This window comes from Lampris incognitus, chromosome 9 (genome assembly GCF_029633865.1).
Source record: "Lampris incognitus isolate fLamInc1 chromosome 9, fLamInc1.hap2, whole genome shotgun sequence".
NCBI classification, from domain to species: domain Eukaryota; kingdom Metazoa; phylum Chordata; class Actinopteri; order Lampriformes; family Lampridae; genus Lampris; species Lampris incognitus.
This window is the reverse complement of record NC_079219.1, coordinates 5,095,048-5,119,996: the sequence shown is the minus strand read 5'-3', so window position 1 is coordinate 5,119,996 and position 24,949 is coordinate 5,095,048. Positions and strand designations below refer to the sequence as shown.

Here is a 24,949-nt window from a genome sequence, read left to right as displayed (position 1 = left end):
GCAGCGCTTCGCGGCCGTGTTTGTTCTGGGTGGTTTTGAGAAAAGTCGCTTTGTCAAAAGTCGCTTTGTCCTCTGCGGCGCGTCTTTCTCCTCGGGAGGCTTGACCACACCGGCCGACACCATGGTGAAGCCACGTTTCAAAGGGAGGAGCACCATAAACCCGTCCTCGTCCAGCTCCAACCCGGGTGAGCCCAGCGCTACGCGCCCCGCAGCCACACTCGTTTGTTGACGGCTAGCCGCGATGCTAGCAGCCGCGATGCTAGCGGCCGCTAACAGCGCGATTTCGTGCCGTTTCAGCGCACCTTTAATGGTGCCATCACCCGGGCAGCTTCCCTAAACCCGTCCTCCCAAGCTCGAACCCGTGGCCGTGCGTTGCACATGGGTTTTATTTTAGGTTCCGTTTGGTCCCACTTTGTGGTTCTGCCCTGTTGTGAGTCTGCTCAAAGCTGAAAACTCGCATCCCCACAGTGCAGCTTCCCCCTTATGGGTGTATAGCCAACATAGTACACTATTACCGAACCTTCCCCTGCCTTGGCTGGCACACATGGGAAACACAGGAAACACATTTAAAAAAAAAAGCAGAAATAATACACTGGTAACTAATAAGCCCATACAATAATAAGTCCAGTTTATTTATATAGCACATTTAAAACAACCACAGTTGAACCAAAGTGCTGCACAAGCTTAAAATACAAGATAGCATAAGTGGCACATGTGAATATAAAATATAAGTACAGTAAACATAATGAAATAAAGAATATAAACAATAAAAAGTAAGTGAGAGTATATTTGCACAATGTAATCACGGTGTCCAGCTCAACTTGAATTGATGCCAGCGGGAAGAGGCAGGTCTTTAACCAAGATTTAAGAGTCTCTGGGGTCTGAGCAGATCTGATGGGTACTGGTCAGTTGTTCCAGAGGCCGGGGGGGCAGCAGCCACCACAGAGGCTGTGTCGCCCCGGTTCCTGAGCCTGCATCTGGGAACATGTAGGAGCAGCTGCTTCGTCCCCCTGAGTGCTCTGACTGCTGTATGATGATCAGCTCAGATAAGTAAGGTGGTGTCAATAAGACAAGGCAAGTCGATTTTATTTGTACAGCCCAGTATCACAAATTACACATTTGCTTCAAGGGGCTTTACAGCAACACAACATCCTGTCCATTAGACCCTCGCATCGGATAAGGAATAACCCCCCCAAAAATAAACTTTTACCAGGGAGAAACCTCGGGGAGAGCAACAGAGGAGGGATCTCTCTCCCAAGACGGACAGACGTGCAACGGATGTTGTGTTTACACAACACAACACTGAAAGAGGATAACAGAATTATAATGGAATGATAACATTTATGAAGAATATGGTTTTTGATAATCATCCTTCCCATCTGCTATAAATGGGCCAAAACATAATCGGTAAAACACAATTGAAGATGGACTAGAAGAGAACCATGTAAGATTAACAGGGATATAACAGACTAGCATAACAATAGACTAGAAACTATGACATTAGGTGTAAATCCTACAGAGAGCAGTAAGAAAGACGGAACTGGCAACGTCCTCGTTACTGGCTGAGACGTGAAACGGCTGGCGTCCATTTCTCCATAAGGAATCGTAGTTGAAACTGGGCAGTCTTGCTCCTTTGCGCATATTTGCTCTACTTTTTGTGTCACTATATGTTTTCTGCTAGAATTATACCCAGGATGGAAATCAGTTCTTGGGGAAACTAGTTCAGTTAGGCCTACATTCAGCATTTTTTTTCACGACCATTTGTTTGGATAGATTTAACTTATTACTCCAAAAAATAATTGAAAATAGGATTTAGCACAGTAAACCCTTTTCCAACTGCTATTTGAAAATATTGCTCGTTCAGGGGTATTTCTATAATATCAGGCCACATAAGATTAAAAATATGAAACAAATGTACTTAAAAATGTCTGAAAATGAATGCTTCCCTGCTCATTTCCGATTCACTTTTCTCTCTAAAAATGTAACTTGTACAAACAAAAACTACCAGAACACAACACTAGATGTTGTTTACCAAATGTTACCCAGCCAGGTAACCAGCACCGAGGTCAGGAAATAGTCTGTGAGGGGGAAAAAAAAGGGGGGGTGAGCAAAGTGGAATCACTTAGCGCCATAACATAATTTAAAATCCTTTAGTTGGGCGGCACAGTGGCTCAGTGGTTAGCGCTGTCGCCTCACAGCGAGAAAGTCCTGGGCTCAAACCCCGGGGTTGTCCAAACTTGGGGTCATCCCAGGTCCGTCCTCTGTGTTGACTTTGCATGTCCCCCCCCCCCCCCCATATCTCTAGTGGGTAGTGGGTTTCCCCCATCATCAAAAAGAAACATGCATGTTAGGGTTAATACTCCCGTCTGTGCCCCTGAGCAAGGCAGTGGGAAAAGAACTGGAGTTGGTCCCTGGCCGCAGCATGAAGGCAGCAGCCCACTGCTCCTGGCTACACAGATGACAGCTAGGATGGGTTAATTTGCAGTAAATGAATTTCTCCAAAGCTTAATTCATCTGCCCCTTAGGAGAGAGAGTCCCTTTTATTTATTTTTTTACATTTGCTAATTCTTGCGTGGACTTGATAGGAGTGGAGGCACTCTGATCGATAATGAACTCTGAGGGGAAAAAAAGGGTGAGCAAAGTGGAATCACTTAGCGCCATAACATAATTTAAATCCCTTTACTTGGGTGGCACGGTGGCCCAGTGGTTAGTGCTGTCGTCTCACAGCAAGAAAGTCCTGGGTTCGAACCCCGGGGTTGTCCAACCTTGGGGTCATCCCGGGTCGTCCTCTGTGTGGAGTTCTCATGTTCTCCCCGTGTCTGCAGTGGGTTTTCTCCGGGTGCTTCGGTCTCCCCCACCATCAAAAAGACATGCATGTTAGGGTTAATACTCCTGTCTGTGCCCTTGAGCAAGGCATGGCAAGACGAACTGGAGCTGGTCCCCGGGCGCTGCGTGGCGGCTGCCCGCTGCTCCTCGCTACACAGCTAGGTTGGGTTAAATGCAGAGTGTAATTTCCCCACGGGGATCAGTAAAGTATCTCGGATCAAATGGGGTCGATAGCCTGATGACAGAATGTCCGTCGGCGTTTGAAGAGTTGAAGCCAAGTTCCTTGGCAGACATATTTGTATTTCTTAAAAACTTAATTGTGTGGAGCGCCTCCGTAGCCAAACGGTTGCAGTGCATGCCACGTGGTTGCAACTGTCGCCGGTTCGATACCAGCTGGCAACCTTTGTTGCGTTTCATACCCCTCTCTCTCTCTCTCTCACAATTCCTGTCTGCCTCTCCCCCATCGCTCTCTAATAAAGGTAAAAAATGCCCAAAGAAAAAAGATCTTAAAAAAAGTTTAATTTTGTGTGGGGTTTCTGCCAGCTAGTCACTTAAAAAAGGATGCAGTAGAACTACACAGGTCATAGTAACGTGTGAGGAAATGGTAATGTGTCATATGTTCATGTTTGTAATGTTATCTTAATGCTAATAGTTACCTGCATGTTTTGAGATCTGATGTTATTAATTGCACGTGGTATTAATCAAAGTCATAATCACAATTTACAGCCGGATACAATTGGGGAGAAAAAGGGAGGGAAAAAAAAAACAATATTATAGCCGGCATAAATGTCTACATAGCATGCTTGTGATGTCCGTCCACTTATTTGTGTCCGCTATGACAACACTGATGTAGGGTATACCAAGATGGCGTCATGGTGGCTTCACAGATTTTACATCATTTATTATAGATCACTGAGTGCGGGCCGTGAACAGACGCCCAATGGAATTTAAAATGAAAACAGTGTCCATGTGTGGCGTGACTGGTGCAAATTGTTCACTTAGAGGTTTTCAGGCTTGTTATGAGTCAGTTAATTGTACTTATGAACCTTCACAGATCGACCCAAGGGCGCCGGAGGGAACAACATGAGGGATCGTGCCACCATCAAGCGTCTGAATATGTACAGACAGAAACAGAGATGGTAAGTGATGTTCGATTTGCATGTTCCGTGCACATCTTCCATACACGATATTATAGAATGATTACATTCTGTGTAGGCAGCATGGGGCGCAGTGGTTAGCATGGTCGCCTCACAGCAAGAAGGTCCTGGGTTCGAGCCCCGGGGTAGTCCAACCTTGGTGGGGGTCGTCCTCTGTGTGGAGTTTGCATGTTCTCCCCGTGTCTGCGTGGGTTTCCTCCCACAGTCCAAAGACATGTAGGTCAGGTGACTCGGCTGTACTGAATTGCCCCTAGGTATGAATGTGTGTGTGTGTGTCGCCCCATGTGTGATGGTCTGGTGGCCTGTCCAGGGTGTCTCCCCGCCTGCCACCCGGTGACTGCTTGGATAGGCTCCAGCATCCCCGCGACCCTGAGAGCAGGGGTTCGGATGATGGATGGGTGGACCCTCTGCGCAGATTGCAGTGAAATTACCAGCCTTTGTAAACCACAGATTAGTCTATATGTAGTCTTCGTGCTGCTACTGGTGAGGGAGTTTCGCTAATCTGCAAAATGTGTGTGTTTGTTTTTTTTTAAGAGTCAAGTATTTTTTTGGAGAGGTTGGATGCCCAGCTATTTGTTTCCCTCAGCCCTGAGGGAATTATATCATCCTCTAATTTCCTGTAGAATATAAAGCCTAGTTGGTCTCCTGTGCATGTCAGTTGGTGAGAGGATAATTTTTCTGCCTACACTATTGTCCTATTAACAGTAATGACAGAGGAAAAGTCATCAAGCCTTTACAATACCAGTCCACGGTGACTCCGGGGACTGTGGCCAGAGTTGAACCGAACATCAAGTGGTTTGGTAAGTACGCTCGCTCCTTACTTTTTATGACTTGCTGCTTGGATAGTCCTGCATTCTCTCCGTTCTACTGTTCTGAATCGGAAAGACTTGCATCATCAAGCTGCACTTGGGCAGCTTTACGTAACCTTTCCTTTCGTCGACCTTTTACACCCCCAAGAATATTAGAAACTCGTGTGAGGAGCGGCAGCGTAACACGCCAATTAATTTTAAAAGTTGAAATTAAATTGAAAACAAGTGGTGCCCGGCACAGCAGACCTCACTACGGTGATGGATAGGAAAATATTTTGATACAGGAAGTCCAGCATTTTGGTTTGAATTATATTGAACCATTTTTTTTTTCCAAACGAAATTCTTACCAATAAAACTATTTTGATTTTGACCAAAATGATTCCAAAATCAAGATCAGTAGTGGCCTGTCAGATTGTATTATATTTAGTTCTTTTTAGTTCAAGTTTGGATGCATCATTTCTGTTAGGTTTTTGTGTTGTTTCTTCCCATTTAATGTTCTTTATCATACCCCTTACTGCTACTACTACTACTTTCAGCTGCTCCCGTTAGGGGGCGCCACAGTGGATCATCCGTTTCCATCTCTTCCTGTCCTCTGCGTCTTCCTCTGTCTCACCAGGCACCTGCATGTCCTCCCTCACCACATCCATAAACCTCCTCTTTGGCCTTCCTCTTCTCCTCTTCCCTGGCAGCTCCATATTCAGCATCCTTCTCCCAATATACCCAGCATCTCTCCTCCACACTTGTCCAAACCATCTCCATCTTGCCTCTCTTGCTTTGTCTCCAAACCGTCCAACCTGAGCTCTCCCTCTAATATACTCGTTCCTAATCCTGTCCTTCTTCATCACTCCCAATGAAAATCTTATCATCTTCATCTCTGCCACCTCCAGCTCCACCTCCTGTCTTTTCATCAGTGCCACTGTCTCCAAACCATACAACATAGCTGGTCTCACTACCATCTTGTAAACCTTCCCTTTAACTCTTGCTGGTACCCTTCTGTCACACATCACTCCTGGCACTCTTCTCCACCCACTCCACCCTGCCTGCACTCTCTTCTTCCCCTCTCTTCTGCACTCCCCGTTACTTTGAACCGTTGACCCCAAGTATTTAAACTCCCTCGAGTATTTATACCCCTTAGTTGCACTTAAATTGAATTATTCTTCACAAAATCTTGCTCGTGTGGGGACACAAATAGAGCTCTAGTCCCCCCCCCCCAAAAGTGACTACCCCTCACCCTCCACCTGTCTCACCCTCCATTTCAGCAAACACGCGGGTGATCAAGCAGTCGTCCCTGCAGAAGTTTCAGGAAGAGATGGGTGCCGTGCAGAAGGATCCGTACCGCGTGGTGATGAAACAGAGTAAAGTCCCCATGTCCCTCCTGCATGATCGCGTGAAGGCCCATGTGAGTATCAGAAAGAACAGAAACCCGTAGTTTGTTTGGTTTTTTGGTTTTTTTTGTATATTTTTGTGTAGTTTTAGTCAAGAAAGATGCATTCCCCTTTTCCCGACATCTGTTTCTGCCTGCTAGATGCTCCCCTTTTGTTTTCCCCTCTGTGGGTTAGGTAATATTTTTCTAGTTAATTTTATGACTGTTCAATCTATTTTGACGGAGCAGCTGCCTCTTGCCTGGCTTGAAGCTATTGATGTGGATGATGATGGTACTGTTCCCCCTACTAAGTAGTCTGTTTTTCAGATTTTTATGAGGTGAGATACACAGGAAATCTCATTCCTATTGTGCCCTACCGTGAACCGGTGTTATTGTACCATCGCTGGCATGGCATGGGCGCGCCGTGCCAACTTTGTACCCCTTCCACTGCGTAACCAAAACGCTTCCAAACAATGTTTTTTGTCCAGTTCTTCTTGTTCTCTCTCAGCGTGCAGTCCACTCCATTTCATTTTTTTTTTCTAAAGGGTTCCAGGTGTACGTGAGACCTGACAAAGTGGTTTAAAGTGGCCGTAGATGAATTTCCCCGGGTGCTGCGCAGCGGCTGCCCCCCTCTCCTCACTACACAGCTAGGATGGGTTAAATGCAGCAAAGAATTTCCCCACAGGGATTAATAAAGTATATCAAACTCAAAAAATCGGCCTTGTTGGATCTACAACTATTCACAAGAGTCGAAGAGTTCCCTACCCACACCTCACTTCCTCCAGTGATGGTCTATCTAAGCGGGACTGTTATACTTTTGGCGGCGTTATCCAGCTAAGTTGTTGTTTGAATCCCCTATATTACTTGCAGCGGCACGGTGGCGCAGTGGTTAACGTGGTCGCCTCACAGCAAGAAGGTCGTGGGTTTGAGCCCCGGGGTAGTCTGACCTTGGAGGTCGTCCTTGGTCGTCCTCTGTGTGGAGTTTGCATGTTCTCCCCGTGTCTGCGTGGGTTTCCTCCGGGTGCTCCGGTTTCCTCCCACAGTCCAAAGACATGTAGGTCAGGTGAATCAGCCGTCCTTAATTGCCCCTAGGTGTGTGTGTGTGTGTGTGTGTGTGTGTGTGTGTGTGTGTGTGTGTGTGTGTGTGAGAGAGAGAGAGATGGTCTGGCAGCCTGTCCAGGGTGTCTCCCCACCTGCCGCCCAGTGACTGCTGGGATAGGCTCCAGCATTCCTGAGAGCAGGATGAGCGGTTCAGGTAATGGATGGATGGATATTACTGGCATCTCTGCTGGTGGTCTACCCACTGGGCGTTTACCAGTTTGCACGTGACATGACATGCACTCTTATCCATCATCTCTGTGATACTGATTTGTGGCATTGTGCAGCTAATTTTTCATTTCAATCTCCTTTTGTTCCTGTCACTAATAGTGACATTTACATTTTTGTGCTGGACTTGACGAACAGTCCTGGCTGTGATGTAGTTACTATCTGTTGGGTCCTCCAAGATGCCTGTAGGGTAACACATAAATATATCTGCAAATTGGAGACTCACTTGTAAGTCACTTTGGATAAAAGCGTCTGGTACATATTTAAAAAAAAAACAGTGGCACAGTGGTTAGCGTGGTCGCCTCACAGCAGGAAGGTCCTGGGTTCGAGCCTCGGGGTAGTCCAACCTTGGTGGGTGATCCCGGGTCGTCCTCTGTGTGGAGTTTGCATGTTCTCCCCGTGTCTGCGTGGGTTTCTTCTGGGAGCTCCGGTTTCCCCCCACAGCCCAAAGACATGTAGGTCAGGTGAATCAGCTGTACTACATTGTCCCAAGGTGTGTGTGTGTGTGTGTGGGCCCTGTGTGATGGCCTGGCAGCCTCTCCAGGGTGTCTCCCCGCCTGCCGCCCAATGACTGCTGGGATAGACTCCAGCATCCCTGCCACCCTGAGAGCAGGATAAGCAGTCCAGATAATGGATGGATGGAAGGATGGAACTTAAATAGCCTGTACCTGTTTTTCTGTTAAATATATTCGTCATCTTTTTTCATTTGTTATTTCCAAATGCGTTCCTTCCATTGATATTTGGATGGGTTCTTGCAGCCGTATGTGTTTGTGGAGGTGAGGTGAGGTGCATTCTGGACAACTTTGAGCCATGAACGCTTCTACTTTTACTGCCTTGGTTGGCATCATGCTTTGTTTTGGGGGGGGGGGGGTTCTCCCCAATTGTATGCAGCCAATTCCTCCACCCCCTGTGCCGATCCGGGGAGGGCTGCAGACTACCACCAAGGCTCAGGGTTTTCATCCAGCATGCCAAATTTCGCCACAAGAGGACACTGTTACATAACCTCAGACGAACAGGAACAACTTTTGGATCCGTGGAAACATAAAATCCGGGTGAAAATCGGTTTAGACCGATCTCCTTTTATAAAATCTGGGAATTTTTCGGTGAAAATCACTTAAAACCGAAAACGCTGAGCCTGGACTACCACATGCCTGCTCCGATACACGTGGGGTCACCAGCCGCTTCTTTCCACCTGACAGTGAGGAGTTTCACCAGGGGGGACGTAGCGCGTGGGAGGATCACGCTATTCCCCCCCAGTTCCCCCTCCCCCCCGAACAGGTGCCCCGACCAACCAGAGGAGGCGCTAGTGCAGTGACCAGGACACATACCCACATCCGGCTTCCCGTCAGCAGACATAGCCAGTTGTGTCTGTAGGGACGCCCGACCAAGCCGGAGGCGACACGGGGATTTGATCCGGCGATCCCCGTGTTGGTAGGCAACAGAATAGACCGCCACGCCACCTGGACGCCCCGGCATCATGCTTTTTGATTATTTCCGTACATCATCGAGTCATTAAAAGTGACCCTCTTGATACCGGATGTCTGACTGGGATTCATTGATTGAGTTTATGTTAAGAAATGGAACGAACGATGTTATTACAGGAAAGGCTTAGGAATAAAACCAAAGTTGGCCGTTAGGGACGGGACACATGGTTTCAAAGAACCAGGGAGCCCTGCAGAACATCTTGGCAGATGCTCAAGGCAACCTGAAGCTTTAAACATTATTGTTTCTGACAAGATCTGTAAACTGTGTTTTAGTTTTCACCGTGGCAGTGTTTCAATACAAGTATGGCTGCATCTTGTGTTATGAGATAATTGGTGTTCCTAATCAGAACTGGCTCAGGCATGGCTGTTTTACTGGCTGATTCTATGCATATTTGCAGGGTTTTATTCATTGCGTGTGTTCTGTATCTGTGGAACCGCTGGAGGGGCGTGCTCAGTTTCACCGCCGCGAAACAAGGCCGCAACACCGACCCAAGCTCCCTCTCCTGTAGGCCCGTCCAAACAAGGTGAATGTAAATTCATCCCTGCCAAATAAATCTGCTTTTCCCGTTTTTCCACTGGTGCCCCAACGTAGGCATCTCCCCAATTGTACCCGGCCAATTATCCCGCTTTTCCGAGCCGTCCCGGTCGCTGCTCCACCCCCTCTGCCGATCCGGGGAGGGCTGCAGACTACAACATGCCTCCTCCAATAAACGTGGAGTCGCCAGGCGCTTCTTTTCACCTGACAGTGAGGAGTTTCACCGGGGGGACGTAGAGCGTGGGAGGACCACGCTATTCCCCCCAGTTTCCCCCCCCACCCCCGAACAGGCGCCCCGACTGCCCCAACTGACCAGTGCAGCAACCAGGACACAAACCCACATCCGGCTTCCCACCGGCAGACACGGCCAGTTGTGTCTGTAGGGACGCCCGACCACGCCCGAGGTGACACGCGTATCCGAACCGGCGATCCCTGTGTTGGTAGGCAACACTACGCCACCCGGATGCCCATGTTTATATTATTGATTATTAGATATTTTCCCATTAAAGGCACAATCTGTGATTTATTTGACCATATAAATTCGAGGTATATTTAGCTAGGTGATTGAAGGATTTCAGTTAGAAACTGAAAATAAGGCTTTCGTCTTTCTCAACCTGTCATTACTGAAAAGATGAGCTTGTTTTGCTCTGTTTACTGCTGTTACCGAGGTAAACAAACCTTGCATCAGAAAAGGTGCATCATCAGAAAACATTAGTAACTCAGATTTAGTTGTTGTTTAGTGTTAAGAGACCCGTCAATCAATTTGGGAGGTTCTAATCCTGTGTTTAGGCGGCACAGTGGTGCAGTGGTTAGCGCGGTCGCCTCACAGCAGGAAGGTCCTGGGTTCGAGCCCCGGGGTAGTCCAACCTTGGGGGTCGTCCCGGGTCGGGGGCTCCGGTTTCCTCCCACAGTCCAAAGACATGTAGGTCAGGTGAATCGGCCGTCCTAAATTGCCCCTAGGTGTGTGTGTGTGTGTGTGTGTGTGTGTGTGTGTGTGTGTGTGTGTGTGTGTGTGTGTGTGTGTGTGTGTGTGTGTGTGTGTGTGTGTGTGTGTTGGCCCTGTGTGGTGGCCTGGCGGCCTGTCCAGGATGTCTACCCGCCTGCCGCCCAATGACTGCTGGAAAAGGCTCCAGCATCCCTGAGAGCAGGATAATTGGTTTGGAAAATGGATGGATGGATGTTATAAGTTAGCTCGAGAGAACACTTCTGGATTATGAACACTCGTGGCGACGCGGATTCACATTTGCGGTGGGCTCACCCGGTACCGTCACTGCAGTGTCTTTGTCCATGTCTGCATCTTAAGTTTTGTCTTCGTTTGATGGCTGGGAGAGCCGGCGCTGGATCAGCTGGGAGAGCGGGGCAGGCTAAGCTAACTACCAGCCCATGCAGACCGGCAGTTCCGATAACACCGAGGGCGGTCTGGCAGTGGCTTCGCCTGGCGTTGACTCTGGTGTTTTTGATGTCGCCGTGAGGAGTGCGGGGAGGTGTGTCGAGGGTGTCTGGCTGGGAGTGCTGGTGCTGGATCGGCTGGGAGAGCTTGGTCCGCTTCGTCCGGTGGGCCCGGGGACCGCGGCCCCTTCCTGGAGCCGCGCCCGAGGAGGAAATGTCGAGGGCAGCCTGACAGGACACGGAAGCGGGGCGGGCTAAGCTAACCTCTAGCCCATGCAGACCGGAGGTTTCAACAGTCATCCTGGCTGGCGTGCGTTCCGTTGGACCGTGTTTTTTTGTTTAGTTTGGATGTGTGTGTTAGTTTGGGTTTGTGTGTTCTTGTAGTTTTTGGATGTGTTTTGTCTTTGTGTTGTGCTGCTGTGGGCTGGCTGGGGAACCGGCATTTCGTTTCATTTCATCTGCACAAGTGCATGAGGTGAAATGACGAAGTGTTGCTGATTCTCTGAATTTTCTCTTATCATAAAAAATAGAAGTGTGTCATGCGTAATGCTGCTCGTGACAAGGCAGGGAGGCCGTGACTTCAGATTAGTTTGTTAGAATGAAAGATCGTCGTATGAAGTGTTACAAAAGTTTAAGGATTCAAATCCCCCCCCCCCCCCCCGGCCACTGCTGACATTTCTACGCTCGGTCTTCAGAGAATTCACTCAAAAACATCAGTTACGGTGTCCAGGTAGCGTGGCGGTCTATTCCGTTGCCTACCAACACGGGGATCGGCGGTTCGAATCCCCGTGTTGCCTCCGGCTCGGTCGGGCGACCCTACAGACACAATTGGCCGTGTGTGCAGGTGGGAAGCCGGATGTGTCCTGGTTGTTGCATTAGCGCCTCCTCTGGTTGGTCGGGGCACCTGTTCGGGGGGGAGGGGGAACTGGGCGGAATAGCGTGGTCCTCCCACGCGCTACGTCCCCCTGGTGAAACTCCTCACTGTCAGGTGAAAAGAAGCACCTGGCGACTCCACATGTATCTGACGGGGCATGTGGTAGTCTGCAGCCCTCCCTGGATCGGCGGGGGGGGGGGGGGGGGCAGTGACCAGGAGGGCTTGGAAAAGTGGGGTAATTGGCCAAGTACAATTGGAGAGAAAAGGGGAGAAAATTCCTTTAAAAAAAAACATCAATTACAAAGGCTCTCCTTAGGGTCGTCATTACTAATTTGCCCTCGCGGGGGAAGAGGGCAGTGAAAAACAGGCTGCTCTGTATAAAAGATTGGATTTATTCCTCAGCATCTGGATTTCTGGATTCTATCTTCAGCACTTGCAGAATAAAGTGCTTGCACCAGTGTGTTAAAGCTGTAATCCGCAACCTTTCTCCAGTGATAAGCGATTACCTTTTCAATGTGAAATTTGTCGATTCTGTTGGACCGACAATATCACTGTGTTCTGATGTAGCTGGATGTAGGGGGCAGTGAGAAACGGACCTGCTGACAGTGATTTCCTCGGACTACAAACGAGGTGTAGCGGCTATTGTCGCTTATATGCCATCAGCTCAGCAGTAAATGGATCCCTAAGACCAAAGTTGATACAATTTAACCTGTTAAACTACAACAAACAAAATGGCAACACTGTTCTACTGTAATCTAGATTGCAGAATTAGTAGGTTTGGTGGCACGGTGGCGCAGTGGTTAGTGCAGTCGCCTCACAGCAAGAGGGTCCTGGGTTTGAGCCCCGGGGTAGTCCAACCTTGGGGGTCGTCCCGGGTCGTCCTCTGTGTGGAGTTTGCATGTTCTCCCCATGTCTGCGTGGGTTTCCTCCGGGGGCTCCGGTTTCCTCCCACATTCCAAAGACATGTAGGTCAGGTGAATCACCTGTACTAAATTGTCCCTAGGTGTGTGTGTGTGTGTGTGTGTGTGTGTGTGTGTGTGTGTGTGTGTGTGTGTGTGTGTGTGTGTGTGTGTGTGTGTGTGCGAGCAGGATAAGCGGTTTGGATAATGGATGGATCGATGGATGGAATTGGTAGATTTGCTGTCCAACAGAAGCATCACCGTTCAGTCCTTTTTCGTGTTTGAGTAGGAGCAGGTTTGGCGCTACACCAGTTTTTGTCCTACCAGGTCACATATTTGATGCGTATACGGAGTGTGTCTCCAACCACGGTAAAGATACCAGTTGGTATTATGTAACCTGACTCCATCGCCCGGATGGATAAAACGAACTACTCATTATTGAAGCAGTTCCCGGATTTCAGCTTTAAGCAAGGGCCGTAGCGTTGCCGTCTTCTCAAAACTGATTTTCCGCCACATCTTTCACACGCAGAACTCCAAGGTGCACATCCTAGACACAGAGGGCTTCGAAACTACATTCGGGCCCAAAGCTCAGAGGAAGAGGCCCAACCTGATGGTAGGGGACGTGAGGGACCTTGCAGAGCAGGCTCAGGCCTCGGCACTGAGCTACAGTGCCGACAAGGACAGAGACCTCGTCACCGAGGACACGGGAGTCAGGTAATGTCCAGAAAATGTGTGTTGTCTTACATAATACATGCCACCTGTGGTCAAAAGGCTGTCTGTAGACTTAGTAATGGAAATGTAACCCGATATGGAAAAATGCTGCTGTCAACACTGGTGTTGTGCTACAGGGAAGAAGCACGTGAGGAGATCTTCAAGAAAGGGCAATCCAAGAGGATTTGGGGGGAGCTTTACAAGGTAAAACAGCCACCCTCTTTTCTGCACTGGCTTATGTTGCCAACTATGCTGGAGGGTTAGTTCACTGATTAAATATATAAAGCATTCATTTTTGTTTATTTGCCCCCTGATGAGTTTCCCCCCCCCCCCACCCCTCAGGTGATTGACTCATCTGATGTCGTTATCCAAGTCCTGGATGCTCGTGATCCTATAGGGACTCGCTCCAAGAGCATAGAAACCTATATGAAGAAGGAGAAAGCCTGGAAACACCTCATCTTTGTCCTGAACAAGTGTGACCTCATCCCCACCTGGGTCACGGTGAGCGACGTGGGACTGCGCGTTCAGTAGAAGCACGTTGGGTTTCGCCCAAGTCACCTGTCCACGCCTTTACTCAAATGTTTCTGCCTCTTCTTCTCACCAGAAACGCTGGGTAGCTGTTCTTTCTCAGGAGTATCCCACTCTGGCTTTCCACGCCAGCCTCACCAACTCCTTTGGCAAAGGCTCCCTCATCCAGCTCCTCAGGCAGTTTGGCAAGGTGAGCTCGCAGCCCTGAACTTAAAGTACCTACAATTTGTCATTGGCCTAAATAATACACCATAATGTATTACCCCGAGCGATTGACAGTAAGGAATCAGAGGTTTGGCTTCGTGTCCTCCGGTTAAACCGTACTACTTAGCTTGTCGAGTCCAAACATCTGCAGCAAAGCTTTTGTGTGTATGTGGTGAGGGAGAGTGAAAAGAGGCTTCAAGTTGTTGAGTTTTCCAGTTGTGCTGATCTCTCTGATCTCTTCTTAAGGAAACCTTTGGAGTTGTATTTTCAGACCCGTCATTCTGAAACGGTACATAAAGTATACCGCTCTTTGTCAAAGTGCGGCCGCTGTTTAACCTGTCTTGAAGTAATCCCCCCCAACTCCACACAGGTGCCGTCGTGCCCCAACAAAAGACACATACACGTTTTCTTTTTCCGCCGCCGGCGTATATTTCTTCTCGTGTTACGCCTCGACACTGAAAAACTGCTGCCTTTCGGAGACGTTGACTTAAATATCTCCCGGCTGTAATTCGCCTCTTTTATGACGATGACCAATATAAAGGTACTGAGCAGGGTCTGTAGACCTTATATCTCCCTCGCAGATCGTAAGGTACGCGGTTCGACAGAGGCCCCGTGCTTCAGAACAGAGCGTGTTATACACAAGCTGGTTGGTCCAAAGGTTCTGGGAGGTTCAAAAATTTAAAGGGCTTTAGAGTCCAAAGGAATTCCCTATTATGCCGAGGCAGTAAATTTCAAAGAATCCGTTTTTTAAAGAGGCTTGTTTGACTGGAGATAAAAACCCTTTTGTGTTTATTTCGTCGTAAATTTGCTGGTCTATTGGCCCACTTTCACAGAAATGTCCGGGAGACAAAAAAGGTGTTGAAGCCTGTTCCAAAACAGCTCCTCGGAGTTTATCTCCAACGACAAACAGGACAGACACATGATATTTATATATTTTTTTTTTTGTTTTGACGGGGGTTCTGATCTCTCGCATGTTATTTGCATCCAGTAGCCATCTTTCTGTTGTCGGCAAACATTTTAATTTTATTATTATTTTTAGATATTATCCCCTGGTATGTGTTTTGAACCACACACGTTTCGTCCCAGGGAGAAAATTCACTTGTTTTATTACTAATGGCAACAGACAGCACCATCTAAAATGATTTTCCTGAATTGAAGACAGACCGTGCATGTTGTTGAGGAAACAGCACACTCTGACTCTGTTTCTTGGCCCTCCCCAGCTCCACACAGACAAGAAACAGATCAGCGTCGGTTTCATTGGTTACCCCAATGTGGGAAAGAGCTCAATAATCAACACATTACGGTCCAAGAAGGTCTGCAACGTGGCACCCCTCGCCGGAGAGACGAAGGTACGTACGCTACCACCCTCCCATCTGTACCGATGCACGCAGTGGCGCCGTGCACCCTGGAAAGTCTCCGGGGTGAAGGACCGGAGACCTTCCAGGACATTTGGCCTCATTCATCAATCGTTCGTACTTAACAAATTCGTTCTTACACAACGATGGAATTTTTTTTTTTTTTTTTTTTGGCTCCCGAAATTTCCTGACAGTCAGAAGCAAAGCCTGATGGTTATTTGTAATTCGTTCCCCTTAGTGTCTTGTCTACCTCGTGAGCCGAGCGATCGCCCGGGCCTGCAGAGACGTCGGTGTTCGCCAACTGGTGTCTAAATGCGGGGGTTACCCAGGTTCTACGCGGGTCTCTTGAGACCAGCTTCAGGGCTGAAACATTCCACGGGTGTGTAAGAACAAATTTGTCTGTACGAACAATCGATGGACGAGGTCCAGTTTTACTGTTAGTAACGCTGCGATCTGCGGGTCCTCTGGTGGAAACACTAAATCCGAGACGTGTTCCCGCTCACGGGCGAGGCGTTCAGCTGGCGCCGTAAACGGGAGTGGATGCGACAGTTGAGTAAGGCGGAAAATAATACTCCGGCCCGAGCAACAAAAACTCGGGGGAATGCCGAGGTCGGAGCCGTATCGCCCCCGGCGATATTCCTGCAGCCGTCACGTGGTGATATACGAGAGACGTGTGCGAGGAAAAAGAAATAAAATCGGAGGAAGGGAGGAAGGGAGCGATGCTTTTTTTTCTTCTTATGAAAGTACTTTGCAGAAGATGATTCAGTGGGAAAAGGGTAACATGAGATAATTGTTGAAAAGATGAGTATGCCTTTCTTAATTCACAGTTCAAGTAACTGTCCAAGGCGGCTTTAGTGTACGAACAGTCAACGCCACACCCGCAACTATACAACTGACAAAGTTACTGTTGACATGGCCAAATGGCAAAGAACAACAATCACCCTCATCCTTAATTTCCTCTCTGGGGCTGTTTATCCTGTTTGGAATCAAACAAGGTTCTGGAAACCTCAGTGTCCACGACGGGGTCGGGGGGTGGGGGGGTGAGATAATATCAGATTTGTCTTTCCATGCCAAACCTGAGAACCTGGGCATCACGAGAGGAAAGATTTTTTTTTTTTTTGCCCCCATGACAGACGCATCAGATGGGTCTCCTGCCCAGCGCGTGTTTATTGACCACCTCGCGAGTGACTCTGGACCGGGGGGGGGGGGGTCTCCACGGTCGCCCGGCTGCAACCAAACAAGGCTCTGCATGCCACAGCTTTGCTTCCTCATTTCTTCTTTTGTTTGCATGCGATTCGTAGACACATGTGTTTGTGAAAAGCGCTGTCAAATACTTCCAGTCGATAAACTAAACACGGGGCGGTGTTTTTTCAGCACGAGTTGAGAAAAGAGGGGGGGGAAAGAGATTGATTACACGTCTGAACCGGATTCCAGCCCACTGTCTATTCGGTGCCGTGTTTATTTCCCCTCACTAAAAGATAGCGTATTGTTTAAGATTACTTTGGCGTGGCCATCTGTTTCGGCCTTATGCAATTAAAAGCGACGCGGCGGTTTAGTGTCAGTCGAGATGCTGTTTCTTAATGTATCAACTGGAAATATCTGACGTTGACCAGACCCACAGATAAGGTCATCTCTTTTTAGGTGTGGCAGTACATCACCCTGATGAGGCGTATCTTCCTCATTGACTGCCCCGGAGTCGTCTACCCCTCAGAGGACAGCGAGTCTGACATTGTCCTGAAAGGAGTGGTGAGTCACCGACATTGATCAAAATTTGTGTGAGTTCAGTTTTCGGCGGCTCAGAGCCCTGTTTAAGTAGCCTACTTTCATAACCCTTAAGGGTTTAATACGTCTTGTGGACGTGACGCCATCCCACAACTAGGAGGTCTCGGGGTTGGTCCCTGCGACGCCCGAAGTGTTTATCCACCGGCATGTGTTTTGTCCTTGACCCTGGTGTACCAGGGTCACACCAGCATGAAAAAAACAACCTTCTGTGGTACCAGGGTCACACCAGCATGAAAAAAACAACCTGCTGTGGTACCAGGGTCACACCAGCATGAAAAAAACAACCTGCTGTGGTACCAGGGTCACACCAGCATGAAAAAAACAACCTACTGTGGTACCAGGGTCACACCAGCATGAAAAAAACAACCTACTGTGGTACCAGGGTCACACCAGCATGAAAAAAACAACCTTCTGTGGTACCAGGGTCACACCAGCATGAAAAAAACAACCTACTGTGGTACCAGGGTCACACCAGCATGAAAAAAACAACCTACTGTGGTACCAGGGTCACACCAGCATGAAAAAACAACCTACTGTGGTACCAGGGTCACACCAGCATGAAAAAAACAACCTACTGTGGTACCAGGGTCACACCAGCATGAAAAAAACAACCTACTGTGGTACCAGGGTCACACCAGCATGAAAAAAAAAACAACCTACTATGGTACCAGGGTCACACCAGCATGAAGAAAACAACCTACTGTGGTACCAGGGTCACACCAGCATGAAAAAAACAACCTTCTGTGGTACCAGGGTCACACCAGCATGAAAAAAACAACCTACTGTGGTACCAGGGTCACACCAGCATGAAAAAAACAACAACCTACTATGGTACCAGGGTCACACCAGCATGAAAAAAACAACCTACTGTGGTACCAGGGTCACACCAGCATGAAAAAAACAACCTTCTGTGGTACCAGGGTCACACCAGCATGAAAAAAACAACCTTCTGTGGTACCAGGGTCACACCAGCATGAAAAGAAACAACCTACTGTGGTACCAGGGTCACACCAGCATGAAAAAAACAACCTTCTGTGGTACCAGGGTCACACCAGCATGAAAAAAACAACCTATTGTGGTACCAGGGTCACACCAGCATGAAAAAAACAACCTACTGTGGTACCAGGGTCACACCAGCATGAAAAAAACAACCTACTGTGGTACCAGGGTCACACCAGCATGAAAAAAAAAACAACCTACTGTGGTACCAGGGTCACACCAGCATGAAAAAAACAACTTTCTGTGGTACCAGGGTCACACCAGCATGAAAAAAAACAACCTACTATGGTACCAGGGTCACACCAGCATGAAAAAAACAACCTACTATGGTACCAGGGTCACACCAGCATGAAAAAAACAACCTACTGTGGTACCAGGGTCACACCAGCATGAAAAAAACAACCTACTGTGGTACCAGGGTCACACCAGCATGAAAAAAACAACCTACTGTGGTACCAGGGTCACACCAGCATGAAAAAACAACCTATTGTGGTACCAGGGTCACACCAGCATGAAAAAAACAAACTACTGTGGTACCAGGGTCACACCAGCATGAAAAAAACAACCTTCTGTGGTACCAGGGTCACACCAGCATGAAAAAAACAACCTACTGTGGTACCAGGGTCACACCAGCATGAAAAAACAACCTACTGTGGTACCAGGGTCACACCAGCATGAAAAAAACAACCTACTGTGGTACCAGGGTCACACCAGCATGAAAAAACAACCTACTGTGGTACCAGGGTCACACCAGCATGAAAAAAACAACCTACTGTGGTACCAGGGTCACACCAGCATGAAAAAAACAACCTACTGTGGTACCAGGGTCACACCAGCATGAAAAAACAACCTACTGTGGTACCAGGGTCACACCAGCATGAAAAAAACAACCTTCTGTGGTACCAGGGTCACACCAGCATGAAAAAAACAACCTTCTGTGGTACCAGGGTCACACCAGCATGAAAAGAAACAACCTACTGTGGTACCAGGGTCACACCAGCATGAAAAAAACAACCTTCTGTGGTACCAGGGTCACACCAGCATGAAAAAAAACAACCTACTGTGGTACCAGGGTCACACCAGCATGAAAAAAACAACCTTCTGTGGTACCAGGGTCACACCAGCATGAAAAGAAACAACCTACTGTGGTACCAGGGTCACACCAGCATGAAAAAAACAACCTTCTGTGGTACCAGGGTCACACCAGCATGAAAAAAACAACCTACTGTGGTACCAGGGTCACACCAGCATGAAAAAAACAACCTTCTGTGGTACCAGGGTCACACCAGCATGAAAAAAAAAACATAACATTCATTTGCCTTGTGTTCATTCCAGTGGAGGCATGTATGAAATGCGTTTCCCTTCCCGTAGCGAGGAAATTCGCTGCGTTCACCTCGCGCTGACCTCATTCCAGCTAGACGTTGACCTTTGAAATGGGGGTGCTCAGCCAGTTGGACAGAGTGAAGAGTGACCCCTCATCAGTAAATTCAACCTTGCAGAAATGTTCAAGGATGCACCCACGAGCTTGTCTTGTATTTTTTACCACAGTTGTTTTCCTTCTCGTGATGAAACTCAACGCAAGGGCCTTGATGTTATTTCAAGTCCACCTGCTGATTAGCCAGGGCTGGGCAATATAGACAAAGTCAAATGTCACAATACTTTGGACCGAATACCTCGATATTGATATTTTGACGAGTAGTAGTAGTGTAGAGATGACTAGTAGTAGTAATGTAGAGATGACTAGTAGTAGTAGTGTAGATATGACTAGTAGTAGTAGTGTAGAGATGACGTAGTAGTAGTGTAGAGATGACTAGTAGTAGTAGTGTAGAGATGACTAGTAGTAGTAGTGTAGAGATGATTAGTAGTAGTAGTGTAGAGATGACGTAGTAGTAGTGTAGAGATGACTAGTAGTAGTAGTGTAGAGATGACTAGTAGTAGTAGTGTAGAGATGATTAGTAGTAGTAGTGTAGAGATGACGTAGTAGTAGTGTAGAGATGACTAGTAGTAGTAGTGTAGAGATCACTAGTAGTAGTAGTGTAGAGATGATTAGTAGTAGTAGTGTAGAGATGACTGGTAGTAGTAGTGTAGAGATGATTAGTAGTAGTAGTGTAGAGATGACTAGTAGTAGTAGTGTAGAGATGATTAGTAGTAGTAGTAGTGTAGAGATGACTAGTAGTAGTAGTGTAGAGATGACTAGTAGTAGTAGTAGTGTAGAGATGACTAGTAGTAGTAGTGTAGAGATGACTAGTAGTAGTAATGTAGAGATGACTAGTAGTAGTAGTAGTGTAGAGATGACTAGTAGTAGTAGTGTAGAGATGACTAGTAGTAGTAGTAATGTAGAGATGACTAGTAGTAGTCGTAGTGTAGAGATGACTATTGGTGCTCTCACAAAGTATTTACACAATGGCATTTTTGATAAACACTCATCAGTGATGTGGATATGATGTCCAAACGGATAAAGACAAATAATATAAGAACTAGGACAGTCGTCTGTCTCATCGTCCGGGTGGCGTGGTGGTCTATTCCGTTGCCTACCAACACAGGGATCGCCGGATTGAATCCCCGTGTTACCTCCGGTTTGGTCAGGCGTCCCTACAGACACAATTGGCCGTGTCTGCGGGTGGGAAGCTAGATGTGGGGTGTGTGTCCTGGTCACTGCACTGGCACCTCCTCTGGTTGGTCAGGGCGCCTGTTCAGGGGGAGGGGGAAGTACGGGCAATAGCGTGATCCTCCCACGCGCTATACGTCCCCCTGGTGAAACTCCTCACTGTCAGGTGAAAAGAAGTGGCTGGTGACTCCACATGTATGGGAGGAGGCATGTGGTAGTCTGCAGCCCTCCCCGGATCAGCAGAGGGGGTGGAGCAGAGACCGGGATAGCTCGGAAGAGTGCGGTAATTGGCCGGATACAACTGGGGAGAAAAACGGGGGCGGGGGCTGCCCCGGCGGGCCCCCCCCCAAAAAAACAACAGTCTTTTATCTCTTTACTGTAATGCAGCCTTTAAAACCAGGAAAATACAACACTTATGTCATATCACGATATTACGATATCCAAAATCCCAGATAATATGTGGTCTTATATCACGATATTGATATATTATTGATATATTGCCAGCCTTGTAATTAGCTAGCTAACGCTACAGTCACCAGCAGTAGAGCCGGAGCTCAGTGACGTTTGAACCTGCCACTTCTGATGTGACTGTGGTACAAGGCTCTGGATAAGTCCTGGCAAAACCTTTCAGAGGTGTAATGTTATCTCTTTAGGTTCAAGTGGAGAAGATCAGGAACCCAGAGGAGCACATCGCGGCAGTACTGGAGCGGGCCAAGCCGGAATACATCCAGAAGACCTACCGCATCCCGACCTGGAGCTCAGCAGAAGACTTCCTGGAGAAGCTGGCATTGCGCACCGGGAAACTCTTGAAGGTCAGGCTGTAGCTGATATATGGTGGTCGTCGTGTCTGGTCTTGGGCTGTCACAAGTAAATGAGTACCTCTGTTAACCTGATTGCAAAAAAATACTCAGTGATGACTTGCCTCAAAGTGTTGTTTCATCTTTTTATATGTCTAAACATACCTGGGCATGTGCAACCACCACACAGGGCAGCTCAGTACAGTAAATTACTGTAACAAGTAGATGACAGCGGGTCATTTGAGTCGAGAAAATAGAGGAAAGCAAAGATGAGCATAAAGAAGAAGCAGGAGCCAGAAACAACAACAGAAACTTTCAAAATCTGGGGCTATTTTCAGCTAAAACGCAAAAGAAAATGCAGTGGTTTGCAAGCATTGCAAAGCTGAACTTGATTACCACGACAACACAACCTCCACACTGCAGTACCACAACAGAACGTATCCTGTCTACAAACCCATCGCTTTACTGATAACATGTGACGGGCATTTTATTTGATTGGCACCTTTCTGTACACTCAAGTCCCCCCAGCATTAAATGATGTAGTAAAAGGGGGGCAACATAACAGCATGGAGCAGGAATAAAAAAGCACATCACGAGGGAGATATTACAGCGGGCAACAGGGGGGAACCAGAGTAAATCTTACGTTGTTGCTCTTAAAGCAAACATTTAAAAGCACTTTGTTATCCAGTTAACTCGATTAATTGTTGGAATAATCAATAGGCCACTTGATTACCCAAATAGTCATTAGTGACAGTCCCAGTTTGATCTATTTTCAGCCTGTTTGTGTGCAGAGTTAAAAATAATGCATCAAAAACCCATGTGCTCAAGATTTAAGCTGAATTCTGTTAATGCTGACATTTGCTTGTTTTTATTACATTTTTAAGGCTTTTGATTGGCAAAAGTAAACTGTAACTCATCATGGACCACTGAATGTGAAACCACATGTTTGGAATCCTGTACTTGAACAATGCAACCTCGGTATCTTGCAGGGGGGTGAGCCAGACGTCGCCACAGTCTCTAAAATGGTGTTGAATGACTGGCAGAGAGGACGCATACCCTTTTTTGTGAAACCCCCTGGACCTGAAGGGGATCAAGAGGTGCGAGATAGTACAGTAAATAAGATGCTGTTGTTTATTTGTTAATTGATTCCAGTCATTGTTGCCCTTTACCCCGTGGCTACATGCAAACATTTCGACCACATTTTGTCACTTGGTATTTCCAGGGCAAGGAGCAGCTGCCACTTGAAGGAGTGACGGAGGCAGCTGAGGGTTTGATGGAAGAACAATCTGATGAAGTAGCGGAGGAAGCTGCCATCTCAACGGAGCAGGTCGATGAGCAGAAGCAGAAGGGTCGGTTCCAGCAGCTCCTGACCAGCGTCCGACAAAACTTCGGCAAGATTAACGTGGCGCCCGAGTTCAATGAGGAAGACCTGGTTCCTGTGGAGATGCCGGACTTGGATTTCTCTGACTGCTCCGGCTCTGATGGCGAGGAGGAAGCCAGCGAGGGAGAGGAGGACAGAGAGGGAGACGTGGCAAATGTCGAACCGGCTGATAGGACGGATGTCTCTGAGACAGCAGCAACTCAGACCAGCAAGGCAAACGGCAACAAGAGTTCAGGCGAGGTGATCCGTGAGCTGGATGAAAAGATTGCTAAGTACAAGCAGTTCCTGGACCGGGCCAAATCCAAGCGCTTCTCTGCAATCCGGTCTGTCTCCCGTTTCCCAAACCTCACTTACGTAGTATTTTTTTTATATTGCCTTCATCAGTTTGATCCAGTAAAGCCCAGCATGAGGCTGTCAGACAGGGAGATGCCATGCATTTTGAAGTGATCCATGCTACCCAACCTTAAGCCCCTAGAGATTGGTGGTCGTTGATTTCGCTTGCTGATCAGCAGCCTGTTTTCCATAACCTTTGCATGTTACTGTACTCTGCATCTCTGGCTTTCGAGTTTTACCTCGCTTACCGAATAACAACATCAAATTAAAGCGGATCTCCCGCTAATTTAATTACACAGTCCTTTAAACCCATTCCAGCAGGGATGATTTGTCCGGATGTGTGCTGGGTAGTGAGATATTGTATGACTCCTCACTTCTCTCTGGACAGGATTCCCAAGGCACTCACTGACAAAGTGTTTGGTGACAACAAGGCCAAACAGGCAGCAATGACTAAGCAGGAAAACACGAAAGGTAGGAAACACAACGGTTCACACACATCATCGTTATGTAATCGTATGTAAATACATATGGAAATGCCTCCCGGCCTTACATCATTTATGATTCGATTACAGGCCATCACATTCCACTGTCTTCCTCAACCAAAAATAAAGCCTACAAGCTGCAGTTGATATGATTAGCTGTCAAATACATGTTGCTAAGACCTACCTTTGAACTTGGATATGTTTAATTCACAAGGTCAGGCCTTGACACTGGGGTTTTTCAGCACCAGCTGTGTAATAACTCAACATCTGTTTGCTTGAATTCAGCCGTGGTCCAGAGGAACAAGAAAAGGAAAGCTCAGGAGGATGAGGAATCTTCTCAGCATCCCAAATTGACGTCCAAACAGGTACACAATGTTCTGTCTGATGTCAAATGAGCTAATCCATCCAGGTAGACAGCTCAGATGGATGTTTGTTCATCTTGTTATAGAACAGGAATTGAGAAGAAAAGCCCTGGTCTTCCTCAGCACCAGAGCACATGTATTTGTCTTCTCCCTAAATCTAGTTCATCCTCATCCTCTCCTCTTTATCTCTGCCACAGAGGCGAGCAAAGGAACGTGCTCAGAAGGTGAAGAAAATTGGCACCCACTATTATGAGACACACAACGTGAAAAACAAGAACAAGAACCGAAAGGGCGTGGTTCCAGACACGGAAGGGAAAAAATCCAAAAGATCAAAGCACTAGGCCGGAGTTATAGTGTATACTGGGGTATTTATTTTAAATTGTTTTTAAAATAATTCCGTGGTAAAAATGGTCGTGATGGACATTAACGCGGAGGTGACAGAAGGTGGAAAGCAAAGCGGGTGTTAAATATTAAAAATACACTTGATACTTAATCGTAAGAGAAGTGCCTGAGATGTTTTTTCCTCCCTCCTTTTCAACTTGGTATTCACCCCTGCCCACATGGACTTGAAACACCAAGTCAAAGTGGACAAAGGACTTTTAATTCAGATACCAGTATAGCTCTGTTGAGGTTCAACAGAAATGTGATTATCTAAATGTAAATGTCATGTTATTATAAAATTAAAGAAGATGTTAATGACAGCAAGACAGACATGTATTAATTGTTGTGTGGGTTAAACGAGACG

General features: G+C 47.4%; 1 protein-coding gene across 1 annotated transcript; it reads left to right on the top strand.

The window, feature by feature from the left end:
- Positions 1-24,944, top strand: gnl2 (guanine nucleotide binding protein-like 2 (nucleolar)). Its single transcript, XM_056285726.1, has 16 exons — positions 1-185; positions 3,881-3,965; positions 4,689-4,783; positions 6,052-6,191; positions 13,192-13,376; positions 13,511-13,577; positions 13,716-13,874; positions 13,978-14,091; positions 15,326-15,454; positions 17,102-17,206; positions 21,503-21,661; positions 22,636-22,743; positions 22,869-23,350; positions 23,749-23,831; positions 24,128-24,207; positions 24,402-24,944. The coding sequence occupies exons 1-16, from the start codon at positions 122-124 to the stop codon at positions 24,543-24,545; spliced, it is 2,199 nt and encodes a 732-aa protein (XP_056141701.1). The 5' UTR covers positions 1-121; the 3' UTR covers positions 24,546-24,944.
- Positions 24,945-24,949: the final 5 nt, after the last annotated feature.

Bases quoted from the DNA above. Each gene is read 5' to 3' on its own strand.
- gnl2 (XM_056285726.1), top strand. From the start codon at position 122: ATGGTGAAGCCACGTTTCAAAGGGAGGAGCACCATAAACCCGTCCTCG. The intron at 13,875-13,977 runs GTGAGCGACGTG...TCTTCTCACCAG, and splicing joins TCATCCCCACCTGGGTCACG to AAACGCTGGGTAGCTGTTCT. The intron at 15,455-17,101 runs GTACGTACGCTA...ATCTCTTTTTAG, and splicing joins CCCTCGCCGGAGAGACGAAG to GTGTGGCAGTACATCACCCT.